At 43.4% G+C, this 23,739-nt stretch overlaps 2 protein-coding genes across 7 annotated transcripts in view; one reads left to right on the top strand and one right to left on the bottom strand.

The window, feature by feature from the left end:
• Positions 1–37: 37 nt before the first annotated feature.
• On the bottom strand, positions 38–23,466 carry LOC144724333 (SWI/SNF-related matrix-associated actin-dependent regulator of chromatin subfamily A containing DEAD/H box 1-like). 6 transcript variants are annotated; one of them, XM_078603371.1, is made up of 23 exons: positions 22,795–23,466; positions 19,133–19,464; positions 18,182–18,343; positions 17,836–17,940; positions 17,623–17,710; positions 17,289–17,482; positions 17,017–17,178; positions 15,577–15,822; positions 14,316–14,530; positions 13,553–13,643; positions 12,880–12,979; positions 11,800–11,859; positions 10,834–10,909; positions 9,837–9,972; positions 9,247–9,384; positions 9,022–9,117; positions 7,411–7,525; positions 5,965–6,086; positions 4,882–5,070; positions 4,330–4,448; positions 3,567–3,749; positions 2,730–2,839; positions 38–663 (listed from the first exon to the last, which is right to left on the bottom strand). In XM_078603371.1, exons 1-23 carry the CDS (start codon positions 22,904–22,906, stop codon positions 599–601), a joined length of 3,216 nt encoding a protein of 1,071 aa, XP_078459497.1. In that variant the 5' UTR covers positions 22,907–23,466; the 3' UTR covers positions 38–598. The 6 variants fall into 6 exon arrangements, with proteins under 6 accessions (XP_078459497.1, XP_078459499.1, XP_078459495.1 ...); XM_078603373.1 differs by lacking the exon at positions 22,795–23,466 and adding an exon at positions 21,830–21,850; XM_078603369.1 differs by lacking the exon at positions 22,795–23,466 and adding an exon at positions 21,599–21,789.
• The window catches only part of WAPL (WAPL cohesin release factor), a 31,314-nt gene continuing 27,986 nt past the window's right edge, over positions 20,412–23,739 (top strand). The window contains exon 1 of the mRNA XM_078603367.1: positions 20,412–20,608. The gene's annotated coding sequence lies outside the window, so the exon portion shown is untranslated. The remainder of the gene's footprint in view (positions 20,609–23,739) is intronic.

The raw sequence follows: 23,739 nt of genomic DNA, 5'->3' as shown, positions 1-23,739 counted from the left end.
TTGTTCGAAAGGAGAAAGAAAATGCAAATACAAAAGCTTTTGTCGGTTCAGCTTTATTAAATGTAGACTAAATATATAAAGAACTTACAATGAAGAAAAAAGGCAAGGACTCAATTATCAAGGTAACAATTAGGACAACACAATAAAGTTCGACATCAATAAGCAGTGTTTTTTGTTTGGTTTACTCAGGCCCTCCAAGTATTTACAGGCAACTACTGTCATTAATTCCACATATCACAGGAAACGGGGCATCAACCCCACTTTAATGCCACTACTACAGGGACACAAGGCAATGCTGGAGTACAAATATAAGCCGTTGGAGTACATGGAGCAATGGACCAATTACAAGCACATAATGAAGCAACTGATGTCTACTGACAGACAAAACTCGCACGGGTTTTGGTCTTGGCCCACAGTTCTGGCACTTTTATCCAGAAAAATACGATAATTAATCTGTAAAAATTGTATGTATAAGACACATATGGACTGGCGCACACACACACACACACAAGACACCCATGTGCACTTAGATACCAGACATTTCATTGAAGACTTTGTTTCGACTCCCATCGGAAGAAAAGCTTCGTAGTTAATCTCTTCATTGGCCCAGCATTTGCTTTAGCAGGGAGGTAAGCTCTGCTGATAGTTCATTCTCTCTGCTCTCTGTTTTTTCCCCCAAGGGTTCAAGGCAAGAAGTTAAAAAAAGAACAAGGGAAAAAACAAACATCAGGGCATGAGTAATATACACATCACTTTAAATAAACTGGTAACACATACGAATGGTGTGTACATTAAAAGACTCAGCGGCAAGTGCTTTTGGTTTAAAGTTTATGCTATAAAAGCACTTTAACATGTACAACCCTCAGTAAATATACTTCTGGATGGGGGCCCCTCGATACGTTGTGGTTGGTGGGGGTTATTTTGTCAAACGTCATCATACTGGTCAGCACAAGTTAATGAAAATGTGAAGCATAGATAAAGGAGTACAGTACAACTATTCATCTTGCTGCACTGCTCTCAGTTTCCCACCACAGCCCTCGATGCCAAGCAATTTAAAGCAACATGAACTCATAAATTCGAGCCACATGTTGAGATTTTTAGGCAATCTTGTTGTCTTTGCCAAATGCACCTCGATATTGACTATGGGATGAAGTCATGGTATGTGTGGCTATTGACCCATGATATGCTGCATTTCGATTTAAAGCTTTCGTGACTGCAGGAATTCATCTTCTTGGTTTTTTCGGTAAAGTCACGTATAAGGGAAGTAATAAAATAATAAAAATAAAACATAATAAAACAATTCTCACGACGTTTCGGCCACAACGCAAGCAGCCGTCCCAGGTTGACAGGTTCTCATTCTTTACCTGAAGACGGCTGCTTGCGTTGTGGCCGAAACGTCGTGAGAATTGTTTTATGTTTTATTTTTATTATTTTATTACTTCCCTTCTACGTGACTTTACCGAAAAAACCAAGAAGATATGCTGCATTCTTTCTCTTTATCCCGTAAACAAAATAATGAGCATGGCAGTGTCATTGCAAGTCCTCAAATAGCTGTATCTCTGTGATATCTGTCTGCTTATGTGTCTGTCTATATGTCTCTGGTTCTGTGTTTTATCTCTCTCTCAAATTTAGAATTCTCAGGAAGAACGTAATCAACCAGGTATGGTGTTGACTGTTATGTTATCCGACTCTCTGTTGTATTACATTACATTTCTAAGTATACTAGATTTGTGTTTCTATTTCATTTATACCTGATGATTGCTTGTGTTGCAATCGAAACGTCGTATGCTAGTATTTAATTTATTATTTTATCTTTATACGTGACTTTACCGAAAGAACCAAAGAGTAATTCCTGCAGTCACGAAACAGTCTTCTTTTAACACTTCATCAACACTAATAATGGAAGGCACACTAGACATCAATGTATTGTTTTGATGCCACACATTCACGATGTATTCACCATAAAAAATACTTTCTGTATTCACCCTCCCCCCCCATTGTAATTCACATGCTATCAACATCACCTGATGAGACATACGTCCATTAGAACTTAAGCAGAGCAGTGTAACCCGCCTGCGCCAGCAAGCCACACACAAAAGGTGATGTCACAGATCTATTTCTGAAATCTATTCAGAGCATCATTCACACTTAGGGGTCAATGCAGTTTTCCAAACACCCAGCTGTATCGATATTCATCATTTGAGTAAAAAAATAATTTAAATTTTTTTAAATCTGAGATTAAAATGTTTGCCAAATTAAGAAGCAAATGAATTTATGGTGGTTTATTTTTTGAGCAGTCATTTGCGATGAAACTGAGACCATAAACGCGCCACAATTGAGAATCCGGTTTAAATCACATGCAGCCAACCGGATGTGAACCCATGGCCTCAAAAGGTAACCACTAAGTGCGCTGTCCGCTGCAACTTTCACAAACTTACTGTTCTTCTTGGTTCTCTCGGTAAAGTCACGTAGAAGGGAAATAATAAAAATAAAACATAATAAAATCATTCTCACGACGTTTCGGCCACAACGCAAGCAGCCGTCCTCAGGTGAAGACCCCCGACAGACCTGAGGACGGCTGCTTGCGTTGTGGCCGAAACGTCGTGAGAATTATTTTATTATGTTTTATTTTTATTATTTTATTATTTCCCTTCTACGTGACTTTACCGAAAGAACCAAGAAGATGAATCCCTGCAGTCACGAAAGCTTTAAATCGAAATTAAACTTACTGTTGTTGGTGACCGTTATATCCTGCTGCAGTTGCAATTTGTGCTTCGACGATTGCACGATGGCCTCCTCCACCGTGCCGGCGCTGATCAGCCGGATCACCTGCACCGGGCTGCCACACGTGTGCACATCAGCTTCCGTTGACGCATTCTAATCAGTGGCGCAATGTTCAACGCTTCTCAACTGTGACCTAGCCTCACAGTCCCCTTATCAGCAAAGGTTCAATGTTGTTGACAGTCCAAAGACATTCCCCACGTGCAATGATGTCAACACTAGAATTTAAAAGGAACTAAATACAATCTTCAAAGGTTAACCCAGCCAACTCACTGACTCACCCCACCTCCAGTACTTTTTCAGGTAATTTATCACTGTTTGTTTGCATTTAAATTGTGTTTTTACAGCGCCTAATCCAAGTAATCGGATAATACCTGGTTGGGATGTACAAGACATTACACGGGTAGACGTTTGACCTTTTAGAAACTGTAATAATAGGGAGTAACGAGCCTGAAATTTTCCATAAAATATTAGGCTGAGACCAAAGTAGTAATGCACTATTAACAGCCTGAATGAAAGATCGGTTTTTTTTACTCAAATTAACATGGTTGGCTACGTATGGTCCGAAAGAAGATCAACATACATACGCACATCGGCCAATAAACGATGGTAATGGAATGCAAAAACCGAAATTTTCAGCTTTGTTGCCAACTATAAATGTAACATGTTGTAACAACCCAGCAAGGAAAGCACCTGGCATGTTTGCTCAACATCAACCGCCAATGAGATGCACACACCACATGCAACGCGAGTTTCCGGCAAGCACGTGCGTGAGCGCAAACTACCGTGTCTGTCCCACGCGGTGGCAGCGATCCTCGGCCTGCTGGTCATTGTAGGGGTTCATGTCGGGGTCGTGCAAGATCACGGTGTTGGCAGACGTCAGGTTGAGGCCAAGGCCACCAGCACGCGTTGACAGCAGGAACACAAAAATCTCGGGCTCCTCATTGAAGCGGTCGATGATCCCAATGCTTCGCAGCGCATACGCACGCACACACAACCACGACCAAAAATTGTAAGAGAAAATGGGCGCGCACGGTGATAACAAAAGCAAAGTGGGAAAACTACCATGTATGTATTCTATAAACGCTGTCCAACAGGTGTTTGTCCTTAACGGTCATTCAATGACCAAAAATGCCGGTAGCGCTATTGCCAGGTACACATGAAGCGGTACGTGACGAGGCAGAAATATAACGGGACTCAAATAGCCGCTCCGTTGGGGAGAAGGGTCAACCATTTGTCAATATGTCCTGTTTTATCTAATAATAAGTTTAATGCATATGGGATCATTTGTTAGTTATCGTATCCCTCTGGTTACAGTCAGACAGATGGAGAGAAGAGACACATTAATAGTTTCAACTTGGGTTGAAAAGTATAAAAAGAAAAATGTAAACTACTGTTTGGAATGATGCATTGATTCAGCAATGCATATTTATTCGTAAGTTCAAGATACAAGCATCGATTGTGTACGAGAAACCAATTATTTCGTTCCACCCCTAAATTGGAACTACTCATGCGAAGCATCTAAAAAGTTTAGCGTAATTTTCTCACCGCTCTGACACTTGAGTGCTGCCATCCATACGCACGTAAGAGTAACCGTGATAATCCAGGAACTGTACCAGGATGTCTAAAATCATGGTGAATTGGCTGAACATCACCACGCGATCACCCTATCCACACAAGAGCAAACGAGACAAAAAACAATACACACGAGTGGCTTATGCATGCTGATCAGACCACAGAACAGTTGTCAATGAGAAATGTACATATTAATCCACCCACAATTTTATCCCGATTGTGGTATGTGTCACAGTAGGAGACTAAGTGTCCATACGGATCTCTCGCACGGGAGTGTAAACCTTCGTGTTTAGAGAATGGCCCACAGAAGCAGACACCACAGAGCTACCTCAAATACATTTCAAGTAGCCTCTGTACATAGTAGAGGGGGACAACAGCATTTTCCCATCCAATGAGCAATTGTCAAAAACACTGTGGCACCCAGTGGGTTGATGCAAAGACAGAGCAGCATCAACTTTTCAGCACCGACAGCCTGTGACCCAGGGCAGAGTGCGTGATGTGCGCTCAGCACGCGCGCGCTCTCACATTGCTCTTGAGGGCAGGCAATAGCGTTGAGAGAAACTGCAGTTTGCCGGAGCCGAATACGACAGAACACGGCAGGCTGTGAGAAGCCAGCGAGGGGTACTGGAGGCACAGACGGTGGAGCTCCAGGTCGTTGAGAACCTCCATGTCCTCCTGCACCAGCGCCGGGTCTGCATCGTAGTGGGTCGGCTCCTGTGAAAAGTTCAAACAAAACCAGTTACAAATTCAGGCAGCTGTCTAGCAATTAAACGTGGGTCACCAACGATTGCACAAAAAACAACTCGTGTTTAATTTGGGTCTGTGCCTAAATTCAGCAAAATCTCCGCTCTGGGAATTAAAAACAGCATTTTGACTTTGTCATGAAATGAGCAACAAAGCTAAGCAGGGCAGGTACAACAGTGCCCCGACCCCCCCCCCCCCTTTTTGTGCTGACCACAGAACATCTGAAGGGGTCTTGTAAGTCATTCTTTCAGATCCACTCCGGTAGGCCGTTCTTTTAACGTGTACGGTTGCACTGCTCTACGAGATATCCGAATGAATTCGTAATTTCAGTAGACGACATCATTAGCACAGCTGAGATAAAATTGGGGGGAAATAAATAAATAAACATGAATAATCACCAATGCAACCATGTGGCTATAATATGCAGCGCTTACTTGTGAATTATAGCATTAATACAAAACATCACTAAACCACACACGGGAGATGCATTTACTACTGTCATAATATTTCGTTGAAGGATTCACAAAATCCCGAGTGTGATCAACTTCCCAAGCATGTGGTTTGATGTATAATTAAAAATTACCTCTAACACCTGGATTTTAAACTTCAGAAGACAACTCCGCTACTACTCCACAACTCATACGAAAGAAACAAATTAAATAGACAATATGCCTCCTTCCCATATTCGATGGTCATGGTCATATATATATATGGCTACATATGTATTTAGATGACAGACCCCTTTATTTTTTAAGTCATTTGCAGCCTCCAGGAAACACTCAGCTAGGCTCCTGCCACCGTGACTATCATTCAATGCTCGCAAAAAACAATTGCACATGATGTAGCCCACGTTAAAGGTAGCACCTTGAGGATGAGCTGGGACATCTGCCGAATTTTATCGTCTGTATACATGTGACGGTGCATCAGCGGGTGATTAGCCATCTTCCTCAGCTGCATCATGATGTTGCGCAGCTCTGTCCTCTTAACTGATGGGCAGAAAGGCAGTGACACAGTACATGAATTCATATATATAGTGTATACATAGTGTATGTGGATTACAAATATATATATATACACACACACATACCCCCACCCACTTGTTTGGACAAGCGCTGTTAGCAAGTACCTATTAAGAATGAAATAGCACACTAGGGAGTGCAATGTGCTCAAATGCATTTGCTTCCCCGCTGCGGATGTTCCACCTCGAACCGGGTACTCGTACAAGGCCGAGTCAGCCTAAAAGAGGCCCAGAACAGGTTCTGATACCACTTGCCACTGATGTTATGCATGGCCAAGAAATTAGCTCAGGGACGCACACATGCAAAGACCGTTATCCCATCTGTAGGCTGGTTGCATAGTTGAGGAACGCCTCTTACTTTCCAAATCACTCCTAAGTCTCTTCACAAGGACGACTTTCCTCTCATAAACCCCCGAGCTAAGGTGTCCCACAAGGCTCCATTCATGGCTCCCCCCAAGCAATCTCTCATTTGACAAAAAAAAAACAATTATGCCAAGCATCGCTTCTATGTCCGAAGACACTTGGCTCCACATCGCCATTGGGTCGATGAACCAAGCCTCACCATCCACACTTTACATCCTGCCTTGACACCAGTCTCATCTTGGATTAGTGGGAAAAGTGTTCATGCTAATTGTTGCCAAAACTGAAGTATTGCCCCATCACAAAATGCCACTCCGTAAAGACTTCGGGTTTGACTGTATACCTCCTAAACTGACATTATACTGGCGAAGATTGTGCAAAAACATTGGGTAGTCATTGATGCTGAGCTCATGTTCAGTTCCCACACATGCCATCTATCTCAATTGGCACATCACCGCTGCCACTCAGACCCTCATCCATGCCTTCATCTCACCTTGAGGGGACTCTCACTCTGCGACCTCTTCCTCAAATCCCTCATCCAAACTTTGCTGCTGTTCCTTGCTCATAAATGAGACATCACCCCAATATTGTGACCCCTTCGCTAGCTCCAAATCAGGTTGTGGAACTTCAAATTTGCATTCACCGTAATCAAAATCCTGCCTGGCTTGCCCCTGCCTACCTCTTACCTCTCATCTAACTCGACTTCCCTCCACACAATCTCCGCTCCAACATCCAAGGACTATCTATCGGGATATATCATGTGGCCCATTTTGAATAAGGCCATGCTTCCTGATTACCGACACAATTATGAAATTGTGACGAATTTGGAACAGCTAACAATGTACAACTTCCATTCATTATCTTGTGCAAGAACGAGAAATGCACGTGGGCAAAAACATCATGTGCATGCAGGAAAAGAAGTGAATGCCTACCTCCGTCACTGGATTTTTTAAAGCTCTGCACAAGCTGTGTGTACAGCGGAGCCTGGCGTTCCGACATCGGGCACATCTCCATTCGTTCAGACTTCCTCGGCAGATGTTGCAGCACCTGTCCTCGCATGCGTGAGACCGTCGGACGCCGTTACCTCTTTTCCACCGCACACCTGATCTGCACTGGGGCCGTGGCAAAGCCAAGCCCGGTGTGGCTCATGGAGGTGCCAAAGTGGTTTTTCCACTGCCGCTGTCACACGCAGTAAGTCGAGACGAATGTAGGCGTCACGGTGGTGACGCCACGTCCTCACGGTGTACTCAATGCCATCACACAGAATTAATGCAGTCAATGGCCCCACCACCCCTGTCCCTAATTATCCCCGAGCCACATTCAGATGTCTTGTCAGGCGAGCGCATATCATGGTTTGATCCACGGCTCAGGATGGCAAATAGCCAGTGGGAAAAACAACTCGAAACGTGAGCGCCACATGCTGGCTCGGGCTCAGCTGCGACAGAGGATAAGGGGTGCACACAGTAAATCTGCATTTTATAAACGCACGTTCACACGAGGCGTTTCTGCTCCAATGTGATTTTTCTTTCGAGGGACGTTTTCCACTTAACGTGCACCGCACCCGCTAAAACGCGAGTCTGGCGCGCGACAGACTACTTTTCTGAGCAGCGTGGGTGTTCAGCAGCGTTGTTCGGTGATGCCGGTAGCTGCTAGCGATGCTCGCTGTGATACACGGCGGGCCTTCCTCTTCCTCGCTCTTTGTTCCAACATCTTTGAGTAGGTAGCGTCATCTCACTTCCTAATTTTTTTTTTCACTCGCCATATCTCTCTCTTAAATATATGACCGTCACACATGGTGTATTTATAGAAATACTATATATACACACACAAACACATTTAAAAAGAAACATGTAAAACAGTTTACCGTCAAATAAAAACTAATTACAGGCCGGAACAGCACCCCCACCATTACCATTACACTCCATATGGGAAAAGGACTCCCGCTTAACGCAAATTGGATATACGCAGCAATTTTCAGGAAAGTAACCCCTCGATTAGCGGGGACTTGATGTATATAACGCCTTATGTCCATGACCAAAAGAAACTGGGCCTCGCACCAGCACAGGTCTGACCCAGGAACAGCACCAGATCCTGAGCCCAACTCCCCATGCTGTGGATGCCTGTGTTGCCCAATCCTCTCTCTGCCCTTCACCATAATGGGGTTAGGGTCAAGGAACAATATTATTTTGTAATTTTCTGCCACATGTTTTTTAACACCAATGTAACCAAGAAGTTAGGCAAATCAAGCAATGTCATCATTGATACTTGTCACATTGTATTGTGGAAGTGAACCTGCAATGCCTAAGTAAATACATATTTTTGTGAATTTTTTGTCAAATAATTAACTTTTCTCAAGTATTATCGTATTATAATCCTGTGTATTGGTCACTATGGTGGCATCTGTTGAAGGGAAAAACAATGACATGCTTTGTCCCAATTAAGAATGGAAATTTCTTAAGCCAAGAGCATCAACACGAAACACCAAATACAAATTATAACGGCGGTAATGTGCGCGCGCGGTTGACAGCCATAATTGTACGCACGTCTATTTTGAGTCGGCGGAGGATGAACGGTTTCATGATCTGCTTCGCCTGATGGATTCTCTCCCTTTGGAACTTGCTCTGCTGTTGGCCCTGTTTCTGTGGCGCACACACGAGGATGCACGGGCGGTGTTCCGGCAACAACAACGACACATTCACAACCGGAAGAAAAATGCGAGTGCTTGCTGCGAATGTGGCAGGGTAGCCAGACTTAAAGAGTTCTCGTACTTTGGACGAGGCAAACATTCGCCGGATCTCTTGCGTGCTGTTGCTAAACATGCGCGGCATCACAAAGTTGAGTAGAGACATGAGTTCCAGGAGATTGTTCTGCACCGGAGTACCCGTCAGCAACAGTCGCCTTCGTGCCTGTGGGAAGAGCAGCAATGAAGGGTGTCCGCAACAGACAATGTGCTTCGGGATTAAGACACCCGGGATAAAATCATCACCTATGTAAGGCAAGCACAACTACTATGCCACACGGGACTCTTTTCAGAAACATGTTAACTTCTTCCACTCGTACGCGTGAGACACTGTTCAAATATTAGCTTTTGCTGTCAGGATTTATAAGTAGTTTCCATACTTGTTGGAAGGTTTCCAAACATGGGTTTAAACCGCACAATTCTTTTTAATAGTTTACTTAAGAAAGTTTAATAGAGAGTGACCATGTAAAAAAAAAGGCTTAGAGTTGCCGCTTTAGGTGATTATTTTTTTTCTTCTAAAAATAATAACAGGTTCATTTAACAAACATAAAGGGCTTTTGCCACCGAGAGCGAAGGAAGATGACGACACATTGACATTCTCTCACGTGCTGCACTCACGTTGATGGTCATGAGGTGCTGGTAGCGCTGAGAGGCCATGTTCTTGAGCATGTGGCCCTCATCAAACACGGCACAGTTTATGCGCAACCGGCGGAACAGGCTCCGGTCGTCCAAATTGGTGATGGTAGCCTGGTACCTGTGTATCAAACGACAAAGCAGGTTGCATTATGAACGCATCAGCAGCAATAAAGATTGTCACTGGGTTTCCATTGAGGAGAAAGAACTCTGCGTATTTAAATCAAAACTTATTTCAAATGAGTCGTCCGACTCCAATACGAATTTTTTTTTATTCAAGTCACTTCGGTACTGGCGTCGTGCAGTTAATTATGCACTGCTTTTACAAGTTTGCTCCTAATTATACGTTTCTGCCTTTGGATGGAATGTCACATGTAACTTATTTCAACTTGACACTTAACCAGTGACCCTAAATACAAGATTGGAAACCCAGCAAATGCCAAAAGTTCAATAAAATTCGCTATAGCACGTTTACTTCAAGCTTGCAGAACTTTTAAATAATGAGGTTATTTAAACTTATAAGAATGTAGACAAAGCAGCAAAATATTCACATCAACAGTCTAATTGTGGCATGATAAAAACACAATAAGTATAGGTATATTTTTCTGAAAACACGTGAAGATAAACGGTTAAAAAACAAATGAAATTCTTGCCAGGACCACCACGGTGAGACAACAATAATACTTTTATTTTACATAACGTCATTGATGCTAAAAGCATCCCACAACGCTGTTCATTAATTATATATAAGAACCAAATTCCATATAGGCGGTTAGCTACGTATGGCGCTAAAACAATCCCAAAACACACACACATAATAAGCAAATGAAAACCCTACCAAGCAAAATCAGCAGTGAATACACAAATTAAGACATGGAACGAAAACAAAAAGTACAAACGACAAAACAAGTCATCACAACAACGAACTGCGGTTCTTCTGGGGCGGCAGCCAGTCCACTGTTGTCACGTGGTGGCGACTCACGTGCTGACAATGACGTTGAAGTCGACCTGCTTGTGGAGGATATCTGTGCGGAGTTGTCGCCTCTCCTCCTGGGACCCTACAGATTATTCAATAAAAAAAAAATTCAACTTTGTCACTCATCGTTTGAAGGAGTAAAAATAATATAGCACAATTATTTCTGCATTCTAGGACTAAAATAGTAAAAAATAAACAGTCCCCTGCCAATTTACTGCTGGATCAAAGATTATCCATGCCATGCCAGACATGGGAGTTGCTTGACTTGACTCATCACACTGTCCAGAGTGGGTTGGCGAAGTGGAGAGGTGGCCAAGGAGGCCCATCTCGGATATCATTCGTCCCTGGTGTTAGTCATAAACTCAGGTCGTTGGGATTTATAGAGCAACGCGTAACCACTAAGCATCGCTTCACCCGATGAAAGATAACCCAAAAAAGCAATGACTCTTATTTTACGGAAATAAACTGAGGTTGTGGGTCCCATCATTATCCACTGAGTTTGACGCTTCGTGAGTGAGAAAGAGTCTAGCACTCCATGACATGACTTCAACATCACTCCTAAACAATGTAAAACGTAAATAAAGTGATGTCACTAGAGCATTAAAACAAGTTCCTTCACTGTAACTTCAACTTTTTTTAGGTGGCATGCAAAAGCTAGCCGTTTTTTTCCCCATCTCAAGACTTTGGAGGCCTTAATATATAAGATAAGATTATGATTAATGACACGCACCGATATCACATTGCCGACGACCTAATGCAAGGCTGTGGTTGCAGGATGCTCATCCAATAACCATAAATGACACGTGTTGGTGAAATCTCACTCTTGTCCGATGATTGGTGAAAATGGCCCGATGCCTCCATTACATTTTACAGGTCAAATAAGCAGTGATGTTTCAACCACTTTCTCAATATCGGACTTCTCAAATACACTTCAGAATGGTAAACAGCCCTGCGACTGCAATGTGTCATTACCGGAGTAAAGCAACACCTTCAGATCAGGACACCACTTCTCTAGCTCTCTTGTCCAGTTGTCTAAAGACAAAAAACACATTTTTCTCACTCAACAATACAAATTGCTCAAATATATGTACACGTGTGTTAATGTTACGCTCAATAAAATAATTATTGCTGACATGTCTATCGTAAATGGCAAAGGTCAATGAAAACCGCGAGAGCAGGTAAGAAGATGGATGTTATGTAAACATGTAGCAATGCATACAAAGCAGCAAATGAATGATATCAATACACTGTCTAACAATTGCATACATATGTGGAACAGATTATTGTTAAAATACATTGGGTGAATTTGTTGAAAACAAGTGAAATAAATGGTCGCCATGATGACAACTATAGAGACAAGAGCTGTGTGCAATTTATAACCACAAACACCAGACAGATTGACGCAATGGAAATCATTACCCAACAAACATCATGCAAGATATCGCATGGCAAAATGCACAAAAGCACTTTGCTGCAAATAAAAATTCGGGACATCATTCTACCCAAGTGGCTGGGTAGGTACCGACGGGTTCCTGGGCTTGAAGGTTTAGCCGCCTGTGGTGAACGTGGGTTCTTAGGTATAGCGAGTTGATAAACTCAGCCCCGGTCACCAGTGAATGCACAACAAAGTTATGCTGAATTTGGTTTTCCAACTTCATTTGTAAGAATTCCAGCTCTGAGAATTAAAATACTTAAAATACATCAGTTTGACTGTGTCAAATCATCCAAGTCAGCAAAACTTTAGTACGACTGAATGATTTATATGGCTAAGAGATATTTATTTGATAACAGGCTCATTTGAAATGGTTCACATAATTCACCGTTATTAGCAACAAAAATACATTGAAACCGCTAAAGTTATGCCACCTGCAGTGCTACCAAAATGTGAAATATGTGGTCTGTGCTCATGCAGTAGGCTGTTGTGAGATTCTGAATGGAGTCTTCGTCTCATAACATGATGCAGAAAGCACAATTCGAAGACAACTTCGATAAAAAAATTATATACAAATAACCAAAACAAAAACTCCAAAAAGTAAGAAAAATGGAAGTTACCCAATGTCGATGATGGTACAACGATGACATGTGGATCTTTCTCGCCCCGCTCTACCAGGTGGGCCAGAAATGAGATGGCTTGCACGGTCTTACCCAAACCCTGTCGAGAACCACACAGACCGCATACTGAAAGCACTTTAAAGCAGACAGCATTTGCTTGTTGGCGTTTTCAAAAGGGTACCATGCATATGTTAATAATGGTACAGCAACATCTGAACTCATTTCACAAACATTCCAACAGTAGTAAGGAGATTGAACTTAAGTTGTTTTTGGCAATATTTCGATTTAAAGCTTTCGTGACTGCAGGGATTAATCTTCTTGGTTCTTTCGGAAAAGTCATGTAGAAGGGAAATAATAAAATAATAAAAATAAAACATCTTTTCGACAGACCTGTTCTTCACCTGAGGATGGCTGCTTGCATTGTGGCCGAAACGTCGTGAGAATTATTTTATTATGTTTTATTTTTATTATTTTATTATTTCCCTTCTACGTGACTTTACCGAAAGAATCAAGAAGATTTGTCAATATTGTTTTTGTAACCAGCCAGATTTCTATGCAAAGTATATATGTAAGCAAAGTACAGATAAGCTAATATAGGAAGTCTAGACATAATTACAGGGGTAAAAGATACAGCATTATACCAATATGCTTTCAGATATACAAAAAATACTACCATTTCATCAGCTAAAATTCCATTCACATCTTGCTTATGAAGAAGTGCCAGCCAGTTTAACCCAACCAGCTGGTAGGACTTCATCTTGCATCTGAAAACATCAGAGAATAAATCAGGAACAGCAAAGCCACAATCTAAATGAAAAGGAAATCTTCTTTGAATTTATCCTCAGCCCCTGATAATTCGTCAACAATAAAAATGTAATCTTAATTTGGGAGCTTTCGTGACTGCAGGAATTATTCTTTGGTTCTTTTCGGTTAAGTCATGTCTAAAAATAAAATAATAAATCAAAATAAAACAACACATTACGACGTTTCGATTGCAACACATGATGATGATTGCTTGTGTTGCAATCGAAACGTCGTAATGTGTTGTTTTATTTTGATTTATTATTTTATTTTTAGACGTGACTTAACCGAAAAGAACTAAAGAATAATAAAAATGTAATTCATTGCATCGCTACTTTTTTGCAAAAACACACATTAATGCACTGGTGCATGAGAAATTTGAGGAATCAAATTTAAACACATTATAAAATGCACCCACAGCACTACAGATAATAAGCTGCTTACAAGACATTTTAACCAGTCAACAACATATTAATTATGCATGACTGATGATTATTCAATTGATGAATCATTTCGGCAATGACGGACGGAGGGGGCATCATTACACCCCTTGTTAGGTTACACGACTGTGAGCCATACATCTTGATTAAAGCAGGCGACGATAGGCGCCCGAGTGACTGCTAATGGCAACTCACGCGGGGTTTAGGATGGGGGGCTGCCGCAGCATACGATGCTGCTTGCCATCGTCGGCCAACTCCTTCCTGCGAAGGCGGTTCACGCAGCTCTCCAGTCCACCAGCCACATCGCTGCACCTCGCCATGAGACGCAGCACCACCTCGTGCTCCTTCAGCACAGTGTTTGTTTCCCACACCAGCTCCAACAGCCCCTTCTTGGTTGTCAGCTTCCTCATCTAAAACAAGGGGGAGGGGGTGAACCGTTTCATTACGGACAGCAGCTTAAAGACTTTTCAAAATACTTTTGGTAGACCACAAAAGCACACATTCCTGCACCACACTTCTGTCACTGCAAGGGCCTCGTGCACCAACCAAAGCTAAAATTATAAACACAATTCTGTCAGGTCGAAAACATTCCCCTCTAGTAAACCAATTGGTGCAGCTAAGATGCTTTTTGCGGGGCGTTTAGAAGAGGTAGGGTTGGTGTGGCCACAGGTCATGTGAAATAAAGTTGTGGGTCCAAGGGATGCACGTTACTCATCCCTGATCTGTCACTGCAGACGGTCAATATCGCGCGAGTGTAGATTTTGGGCAGATTAATTAACAATAATAACAATTATAATGTATATAGCGGAAAAGCTATATACAAGACTTTTTTAGGGTGCTCCTGAAATATAAAGTTTTATTAATTTAATTTTATGGAATGTTATGTATGGGCTATAGTAGTTAGCTCATTGCGCTGTGAACCTAATTACCTGAGGTCAATTCCTGGGCATGACTAATAGCTGAGGCAATTGACGTCCGAAATTATCCTGTGATCCCCCCACCATCCCGTCTGCTTCACAAACCTCCACTGACCAGCATGCTGACATATGGTCAAACAACCCCCCTTCCGGCATTATATATGTTGAACTTTTTTCGCACCGTACGTAGTCAACTTTGCTAATCGGAGGTGCAGGGAGGCCTTTATCAAGCAGTGCATTGATCAATGAATGTATAGGGAAACCAGAGGACAAGGAGAAAAAAACAAAGATGAAGAACACTCCGAGGTCCACACACAACAGGTCAACAAACCCACTTGCTATACTGCCACCTTCTGGCCAACTCAAAAGTTTGCAAGGATTGGGATTCTCACAAGGGCTAAGCAATACAACAACCCTTGCCTCCGTAGCACTGGTTAAAAAGCGTTTTTGGCAGACAAACACTTTTTCGAATCGCCGCTTAACGTGCAAGGGCGGCCAAAAGAGCAAATAAAAACACTCGCGCATGCCACTGGCCGTACCAGGTCATCCCAGCTCGTGAAGGGCCGCAGCTCCACAATGTGGTCCGCTTTCTTGTGCGAGCAGCCTTGCACGAGTATCAACTCCTCAGTGGTCGCATCGCAGAAGAATTCCAGCACCTTTGCCCTCTTCTCAACGCTGAGACCACAGTCGTCGTTATCGGTAACCGCGTCCTCATCACCCACGTCGTCGTAGTCCGTGTCGCTCTCCATAGTCACTGGCTTTTCATCATCATCCTCCGATCCGGACTGGGTTGTCGTACACGGAAAAAAGAAACCAAAGAGCCTTCAAATAGAAAACAAGACTGCCTGGACATGTGCTGTTATTGAGCACCTATTGAGGCCAAATCAATAGCAGGAGGGGTATGTGTGGTTAGCACCACATCTGGCCAACTTTGTTTCCCCAAGTGCTTGTGTTTAAAACTGCCGATAGTGATTTAAGAGACTGAATCATCCTTAGTGAAGCCCAAAATAGCTTCGTAGTCTAGGCACGAAAGACTGCACGAGGATGTACACTGCCAGCAGAATTAAAATCACATTGTGTTAAGCATTGAGCAATTTTTACATCTTATTTTCAATTAAATAATACATCGTTTTTCAAGAACAGGCTTTTTACAATTTTTTTCATCTAAAATGACCAATATATGCAATGTTTACTCCACACCCTGAGGCACGCATGTATTTACTGTAATTTTACGAAACTATAGTAACTCATAAGATCCCAGGAGGATTTAATAACATACTTCTGAAGATACATTTTAGGCAACAGAAATATTAATATCAAATAACTGATCATAATGCATGCGACTATTCAACCCACTCTCCCCCCTCAGGTGATTTCATTACTCTGGGTTCCAATTCAACTCAAGAATATATCTTTTATCTCATTTGTATTGTTTACATTTTTGACTTATTAGCATAGCTCTGTTCAATCCATTAGCCGAAGTATAAAACAAGTATATTCTTACATTCAAAATGTGATCCTTATGGCCGTACCCCGGAGTACGAAATAATGCAAAATGGCCGAGGCAATTAAATATTTTATTTTTTCCAGGGGTGTACTTAACTCCGCGACTGGGGTACCAATCAATCCGAAATCAGTGCTACTCCGCGATGTCGAAATGCCAAACATTAGCATTAAAAAATCCGTTATTGAAAATTTCAACTTTTAACAGTGCATCGTATACAGCTCGTCGAGATGAGTCGATTGTCGCATCGCGACCATCAACAGACATTATGCGAGAGCCGTGGTACTATGGTACCCCGGGGTACCGCCATAAGGTTAATTTAAGGAATGCATCGATATCGACCATGGCTTAACGTCAATCCCGTGATATCTAAAGCAACTGCCCAGGTCCACAGGTGTCTACAGCATACGGGGGGCAAGGAGATGGTAAAATAAACACCACAATGCTCGAGGCAAGAGTGTAAGCGTTAACTCACGGAGGAAGACATTTTACGAATGGTGCAGGCCTTTGCTTTGGGTTTGCAAGCCTCCTTGATGGGCTGCTTGGCCCGGCTGCCTCCTTTAACCGACTTGGAATTGGCCTTGTCCGGTGCTGCCCCTCTACTGAGGCTGCCATTCTTGGCAGTGCCGTTCTGTAGCTGCATAGAGAAACGCAACGAAGGGAGATACGGACACCATGAAACACGAAAAATTGACCGATGACTCAAAAGAAAAAAAGAATGAAAAAAATTACGTAAACATTCCTTACGATTGGCCCCGACAGGAAGTTTTTGGAGGAGGCAGAGGACATGGGCTTGCGTGAAAACATGGCCAGCTTCTGCCGAGCACGCTCTGCCATTACGCTATTGGGCTTCACTTTATGGACAACTGCTGCCTCTTCAAACTTCTCTTCTTTCTTCTCAACTCTCATCTCCCTCTTAACTATGTCTTCATCGTCAGAGTCTGTAGAAAGTAAATAATGTAAGAGCCACTTCGTAAATACTTTTTCCGGTCACGTTAGATGCAGCATATTCAGTTGCAATAATAGATTCGTTCGGAGCTTTTGCCCAGTGTATAAAGAGAAGCAGGGTGAAGACAATTACCAGATTCCCCATCACCAGCAAACACTTGAATAGAAATTAGGGCATTTTCATATGACCAGCCATGTTGGCGGAGCACCTCCCGCAGTTCCTGACAACACCGACACAAAAACACAATTCACATGAAGCTTTGTTTAAACACTGTGTAGCAGTGAGTGAGTGCTGCCATGCGATGAAGTTAGGTGAAAAAACATAAGCCAATCTACTATCACTGACCTCTTTGTCCAGGTCAGGGAACTTGGCTTGCAACCTACTAACCATCTGGTTCCGGTTCTTCAAGGACTGTGCACCCTTTCTGCCCGAGTCTGAATCACCACTCTTCTGCATTTTACAAAGGGCATATCACAGAGAAGAGAGCACAAATCAAGTTATGTGCACAAGGTGCAACAATTCAGAAATATTATTTACTATTGTAATGTAAAAATAACTAAAGGAGCATCACATGTATGCGAATAAGCAAAGACCCCCAAGGTTATTTTGAAAGCTTGTCCACAAAGTTCAAAACCATAACCAAGACCATGCAATGCGCGGCTGTGTAAAATGGTTTAAGCAGAAGCGATACCTTCATCCGCTTGCTGGAGGGCTGTGAAAACTTTGTGTGGCTGTCCATTGAGGTCGACTCCTGGGAGTTGGGTTTACGCTTGCGGTTTGACTCCTTATCCGGGGGGAAAATAAGGAGGGCAGATGCCACGGCTCCATCCAGTGTAGTTGTAACCTTGATCACCTGCGAAGCATTAGGATGCATTGAACCACGATGCACCGCAAAACTTTAAACAAAAACATTTTTCCGACTACGTTAATTACTCCTACATAACACTTTCACTTTGTATCTCAATGGCTTCTCATCTAGGTCAATCAAGAAAACTACAAACACAATTGCATGCATATAGATGTCATACATTTTGCAACTTCAAGCACAGTCCCTTTAAACTAAAAGCAAGTGCTTGAAATGTACGACAGAAATTTTTAAATAAACGGGGAGGATCAAGTCGCCCACAGTTGACGTGGACGCGCAGTGTTGAGGTGTACGTCAAACATCATGATCTCTTGGGCTGTGCTCAGCGTGGCCTCGTGCTCAGGATATGATCACCTCGTAGTGTCTCGTTGGGGCTACTACACTCCAGCCAGTCGCAAACGGCTGATGATGGTGATCAAATTGTGGACATCTAATATCACAATTTCAGGCAATTGCGTCAAGATTAAAAGCTCATTGGCAGTGAGAGAAACTTGATCAACATTATCTATTTTGAGAAAGTTGTTTTGTTTATCCACAATTATGCTATCAGCATCAAATCATCACACAATTATCACAGCTAGAAGTGCATTTCGATGGCAGCTTTATGCTAGAAAGGTACCAGACTAATTATAAATACAATTTACTTGACTTACACTACCCTGTCAGAAAATAGGCCCCAGAAGATATCGTCAAATAATAACTTCTTTAATAAAATTGGAGGAGAAAACATTTTTCGTTAAGAAATAAAAGTCCCCATTTCCACGCCACCGTGCCCACCTCAAGCAACTCGTCGTCGGTGCGTTGAGGGAACATCTCCCTCATCTTTAGCAGCTTGTACCGCACGCTGTTGGGCTTGGGAGCCGTGCAATTTGCTGTGGCAGTGGTGTCCGGGGCATCGTCTTTTCCATCGCTGTCAGAGTCGGAGTAATGTACTCCCTTGGCCGAGTGGTGTTGGCCTGTATTTTTGGGCTTGCAGAGCTGGGATGCCAGGGGTCTCCGATTGTTCTTCTCACCGTTGGAGTTCGAATGTAACGCCTTCAGAGGGCTCTTTAAGGTTTTACGTTTCCAGCCTTTTCGCTCCGACTCTGGTGTGTCGGGTACGCTGATCACTGCAAGGAACAAATATATAATTCATGAAATATTCACATTTTGGTTTATTGTTTTTACCTCTCCCAGCAATATTTGAAATCTCCACCGTTCAACTAATTTCCATTTTTTCTTTTAGTTTCAGGATGGTATGCTATCTCTCCCTCTCAAATTCTCCGCCCAAAGGCATTTCCATACCTCAAGCTCCCTCGATCCCATCCAATCCCACCAACCTCTTGAAGTTGGAAGGCCACACTCTAATTGAGTTCTTAAGTCATAACTCGGGACTTCAGGCTATGCTACACTGCAATGAAATGCTTTTTTGGGGTTTATTCTGTTGTCACTTATTGACCGTAGTTACTCCTGCATAACACTCTCACTTTGTATCTCAATGTCTTCTCATCTAGATCAATCAAGAAAACTACAAACACAAATGCATACATACAGATGTCATACATTATACAACTTCAAGCACAGTCCCTTTAAAGTCAAAGCAAGTGCTTGAAATGTACGAAATAGTATGGAAGTAAATATTGCATTGAATTAAGCATAATTAGACAACATACACAATTGGTTCAGAAGCCCCACGATGTGATGAAGTTAACTATGACAGAACAGAATTTTATTCCGTTGTTAACAAAATTGGGCTTTTCTACTTACTCCAGTGTAGGGTTACATAACACAACAGGGACACGGCAACCTGATGTCACACGTGTCTCTGTACTGGATGCAATACGCACATCAAGAATAATACATTTACTCAATCCATTAAAGGTGGCAAGTTAGCACAACTCTGCCCAATCATCCCAAGCTGTTTTTTTGGGGGGGGGAAATTGTGATTCTGAGAACCATCGGCCCAGGAAACGTTTGGCATGGGCAAGGGCAGGACGGTGGTTTAAGAGCAACGCAGTACAATACACCCACGCACTATGTAATAGCATGAATCTCACTTCACTGTACAGCTAAAACATCACCCCGTCACCTCCAGGCTCCCCAATCTAATACCGGACCAATTTCAAGATCGCACTCACCGTTTTAAGGCACTCTACGGGTACTCACTCCTGCCCCAACTATCCTCCCACATTCTCCTACACGTACTCTCCATTCGAAACATCGCTTTAGGTCGAAGGTACCAGCCGACCTTGATTCAACCGAACATCGCCAAAGGTACTGTCAATGTTCTGCCCATGTCAAGGCTCAAGACCTTCCTGTTTTTTTTTACTTCTGCCTCCTCTGAACCGACTGCCTCTCCCACACATGAATATGACCACGTTACTGCACATCGCCTTGAGCTGTGGCTGCATATACAGTATACGCCTTGTAAATCCGAACTGTATGCCACGTCGGCGGCGCTTTAAAAGTAACGTCCAAAGGCAACGCTGTCGTCGTTGCTTATATGGACACAAACTTACACAACACAAACTTATGACCGGACAATTCCAGGAATGGGCCTTCGGCTTCATGGCATAGAGAGAGGAGAGGGATATTAAGTCGTGTGGCGGAGTTGACGAACCTTATGGGGCTCTGACCAGACACCAATTGCATCAATGACATGCAGCGATTGCTTTCCCTTCACTTACCACCACCATCGGGGGCATGATCGATTCTCTATTGTACCGGATGAAGGCCTCCCGCAAGCAGCCATCCCTCAAGATACCGTAATGGCAGTCGACTTAATCGCTCAGGCTATGTTGTGACCGTACATTCATTTGTACTGTCTCTAAAGAGAGAACGAAATGGTTTAACCAATTCAAGTGTCGAGATAATGTGCTTCACTTGTAACAATAAGAGAATACTTCGCGAGCGGTTAACCATTTACAATTAGAGTAGTGAGTTATCAAGCGTTATTCAACACACAAATACAATCACGACAGCAGCACATGGACGACAACACGTCAATCGGGCATATCATATTAAACTTAACACAAACCATGGGTCGAGAGCATGACGGCCGATGAACGAAACTGCTAAAAGGAATAACAGCGAAAAGGAGCTCCCAAAAGGATTACAACCCACACGAAGATGGAGCGACGACACTGTATTATTTTACGTACACGTGTAAAAAAATAAACAACGTGGATGTCTACGTGTCAATAGTACAGTTATACGTGATCTAATCCACTGCTGGATGAAGGCAATCATCCCCAAGCCTCTCACTATCCATCCAGCGCCGGACGCGCGCCCCGATAGGATGCCTCCGTATCCGCGGCGGCAATGTCCCTTGCCTCCTTCCTTCGGCAGCCATTCCTCCTCCGCTTGCTAGGATCGACCACCGGCTATCAAACCCCATAATAGAACGCCGCGTCTCCTCTCAGTGCCAATGACTCTTCTCGACGGGGAAATCAACGACGGTGCGTGCGTTCTCGAATCGACGCGAACGAGTTTTACTCGTTTTGAACGCGAGCAAACGCCTTCATCCGGCAGCAGACAAAGGATAATGCTGCTACCCGATGGCGATGACACCGTTACTTGCGCCTCGTGATGATGGAATGACTGCCGCGCCGAGTAATGAACAAACCACGCCGATTGTGGCCCCCCTCCTCGTTCAAGTTCATTCATGTATTTGGTATAGCCCTGTGAGCCATTCGGCTCTTGAATCGGGTGCAACCACAACAAACAAAAAAACATGAACAAAAAACATCTTAAAGTGAATATGTGACTAAGTGCAAACAGAAAATCCAAGAAAAGACAGCAAAATATTGCAGAAAAAGCACCACACACCAACGCTGTGTGCAAAAATCCCAGTGGGATGCAAGTCAAACAACAACACCCACAAGACAACTTAGATTAAGGCCATCAGTCTTACTCCGTACTACAACAAACAAACATGGCCAAACCAAACAACTTTTCGAAATCACCAAAATAAAGCCATAAAAGCAATGAAACAGTGATCATAGGAACTGTGACCGAATTTTCACAATAAACGACAAACAACATGTACTACCACCAAACTCTGCAGCCATAGCTGGCAGCATGAGTCACTCCACAACAATATTTTTCAATGCACCTTTAAGATCAGCACACTAAATCAAAACACAGATCATACTTTGCAGCGATCATCCGGAACGAAACATTTGTATTTTAGGCCACTGAATAGCAGTGGCAGCTAGGGGTGTACAACTCCTCTAGAGCAAAATTTTGATTTAAAGCTTTTTTCAAATTTTCTTGCTGTGGATTTCACACCTGATGATGATTGCTTGTGTTGCAGTCGAAACGTCGTGATAATTTGTATTGTTTTATATTTACATTATTCCCCTTCTACGTGACTTTACCGAAAGAACCAAGCATATGAATCCTCTAGAGCAGTTTTGATTTAGTGTTCAGACCGACGGTGTCACCGTTACCGACCGTACCGGCCTCTCGGCATGGCTTCGTAGTCCCGTCGGAGTCCACGGGAACCCGGGGCCTCGTCTGAGGAGGGCTCCGTCCCTCGAAACGAAACCTTTGCAGGTTAAAGGTGCTCATCGCCGCGCCGAAATCAACAATTCGGGGCCTCCTCCTCCTCGACTACTACTACGGGAGAGGCGCAACCCCCGTTATGCTTGTTTAAATGTTTCGCAATTGCTGGCACAAACCCAACAACGTCGACTTCCGTTTGCCTCGTCTATCAACTGCGCCGCTTAAAATTATTGGGGTGATTACCGAAGGCGATTTATTTAAATTGCAACCGTAATTGCGACGGTGGAGATTGAAGCGACGTTAGTAACAATAATAATATTAATTTCCCGCGAAAAGTTAACCGGTGACGTTGCGGCGTGACGTCACCGCAGTGAGGCGCGCGCTCATTGGTCGTCGGGTCTCCGAGCAACGGTCAGTGACTTGCGAGATATTTTATTATATCAGAAATTTTTACAGTTTTCCCTCACTGCGTGAATTACACGCAGCTATTGTTTTATTAACGCTAAATTCGCATTCAAATACATTTTACGTCCCCAGTCATTCATTCTTAGGACAACCAACCACGCGCCCGCGTCGCGCGCATCCAATGGCAGCGCGACTCAACCGACCCCCCCCCCCACCCCAGCAAGGCGCCTCGCGATTGGTCCGCTGGACTCCACGTGCTTGTTTCATCCGACAAATCACGACACGCGCGGGATCCGATCACGCGAGACGCGAGATGCGATTGGTTAACAGCACCTCTCACGTGACGTATTTCTACTTCCTTTCTGCTCTTGCCCCTCCCACACCCCGCCCCCATGCTCTTGACCTCTTGGGGTAAGCCACGCCCTCTCGCCCCCGGTCCCGCCTCCTCGACTCTAGCTCCGTCCCTTCTTGCCAACGGCCCCTCCCTCCACCGC

Source organism: Lampetra planeri, chromosome 20 (assembly GCF_965212315.1).
Source record: "Lampetra planeri chromosome 20, kcLamPlan1.2.h2, whole genome shotgun sequence".
In the NCBI taxonomy this organism is placed as follows: domain Eukaryota; kingdom Metazoa; phylum Chordata; class Hyperoartia; order Petromyzontiformes; family Petromyzontidae; genus Lampetra; species Lampetra planeri.
Note: the sequence above shows the minus strand (reverse complement) of the source record. Positions and strands in the feature narration are given on the sequence as shown.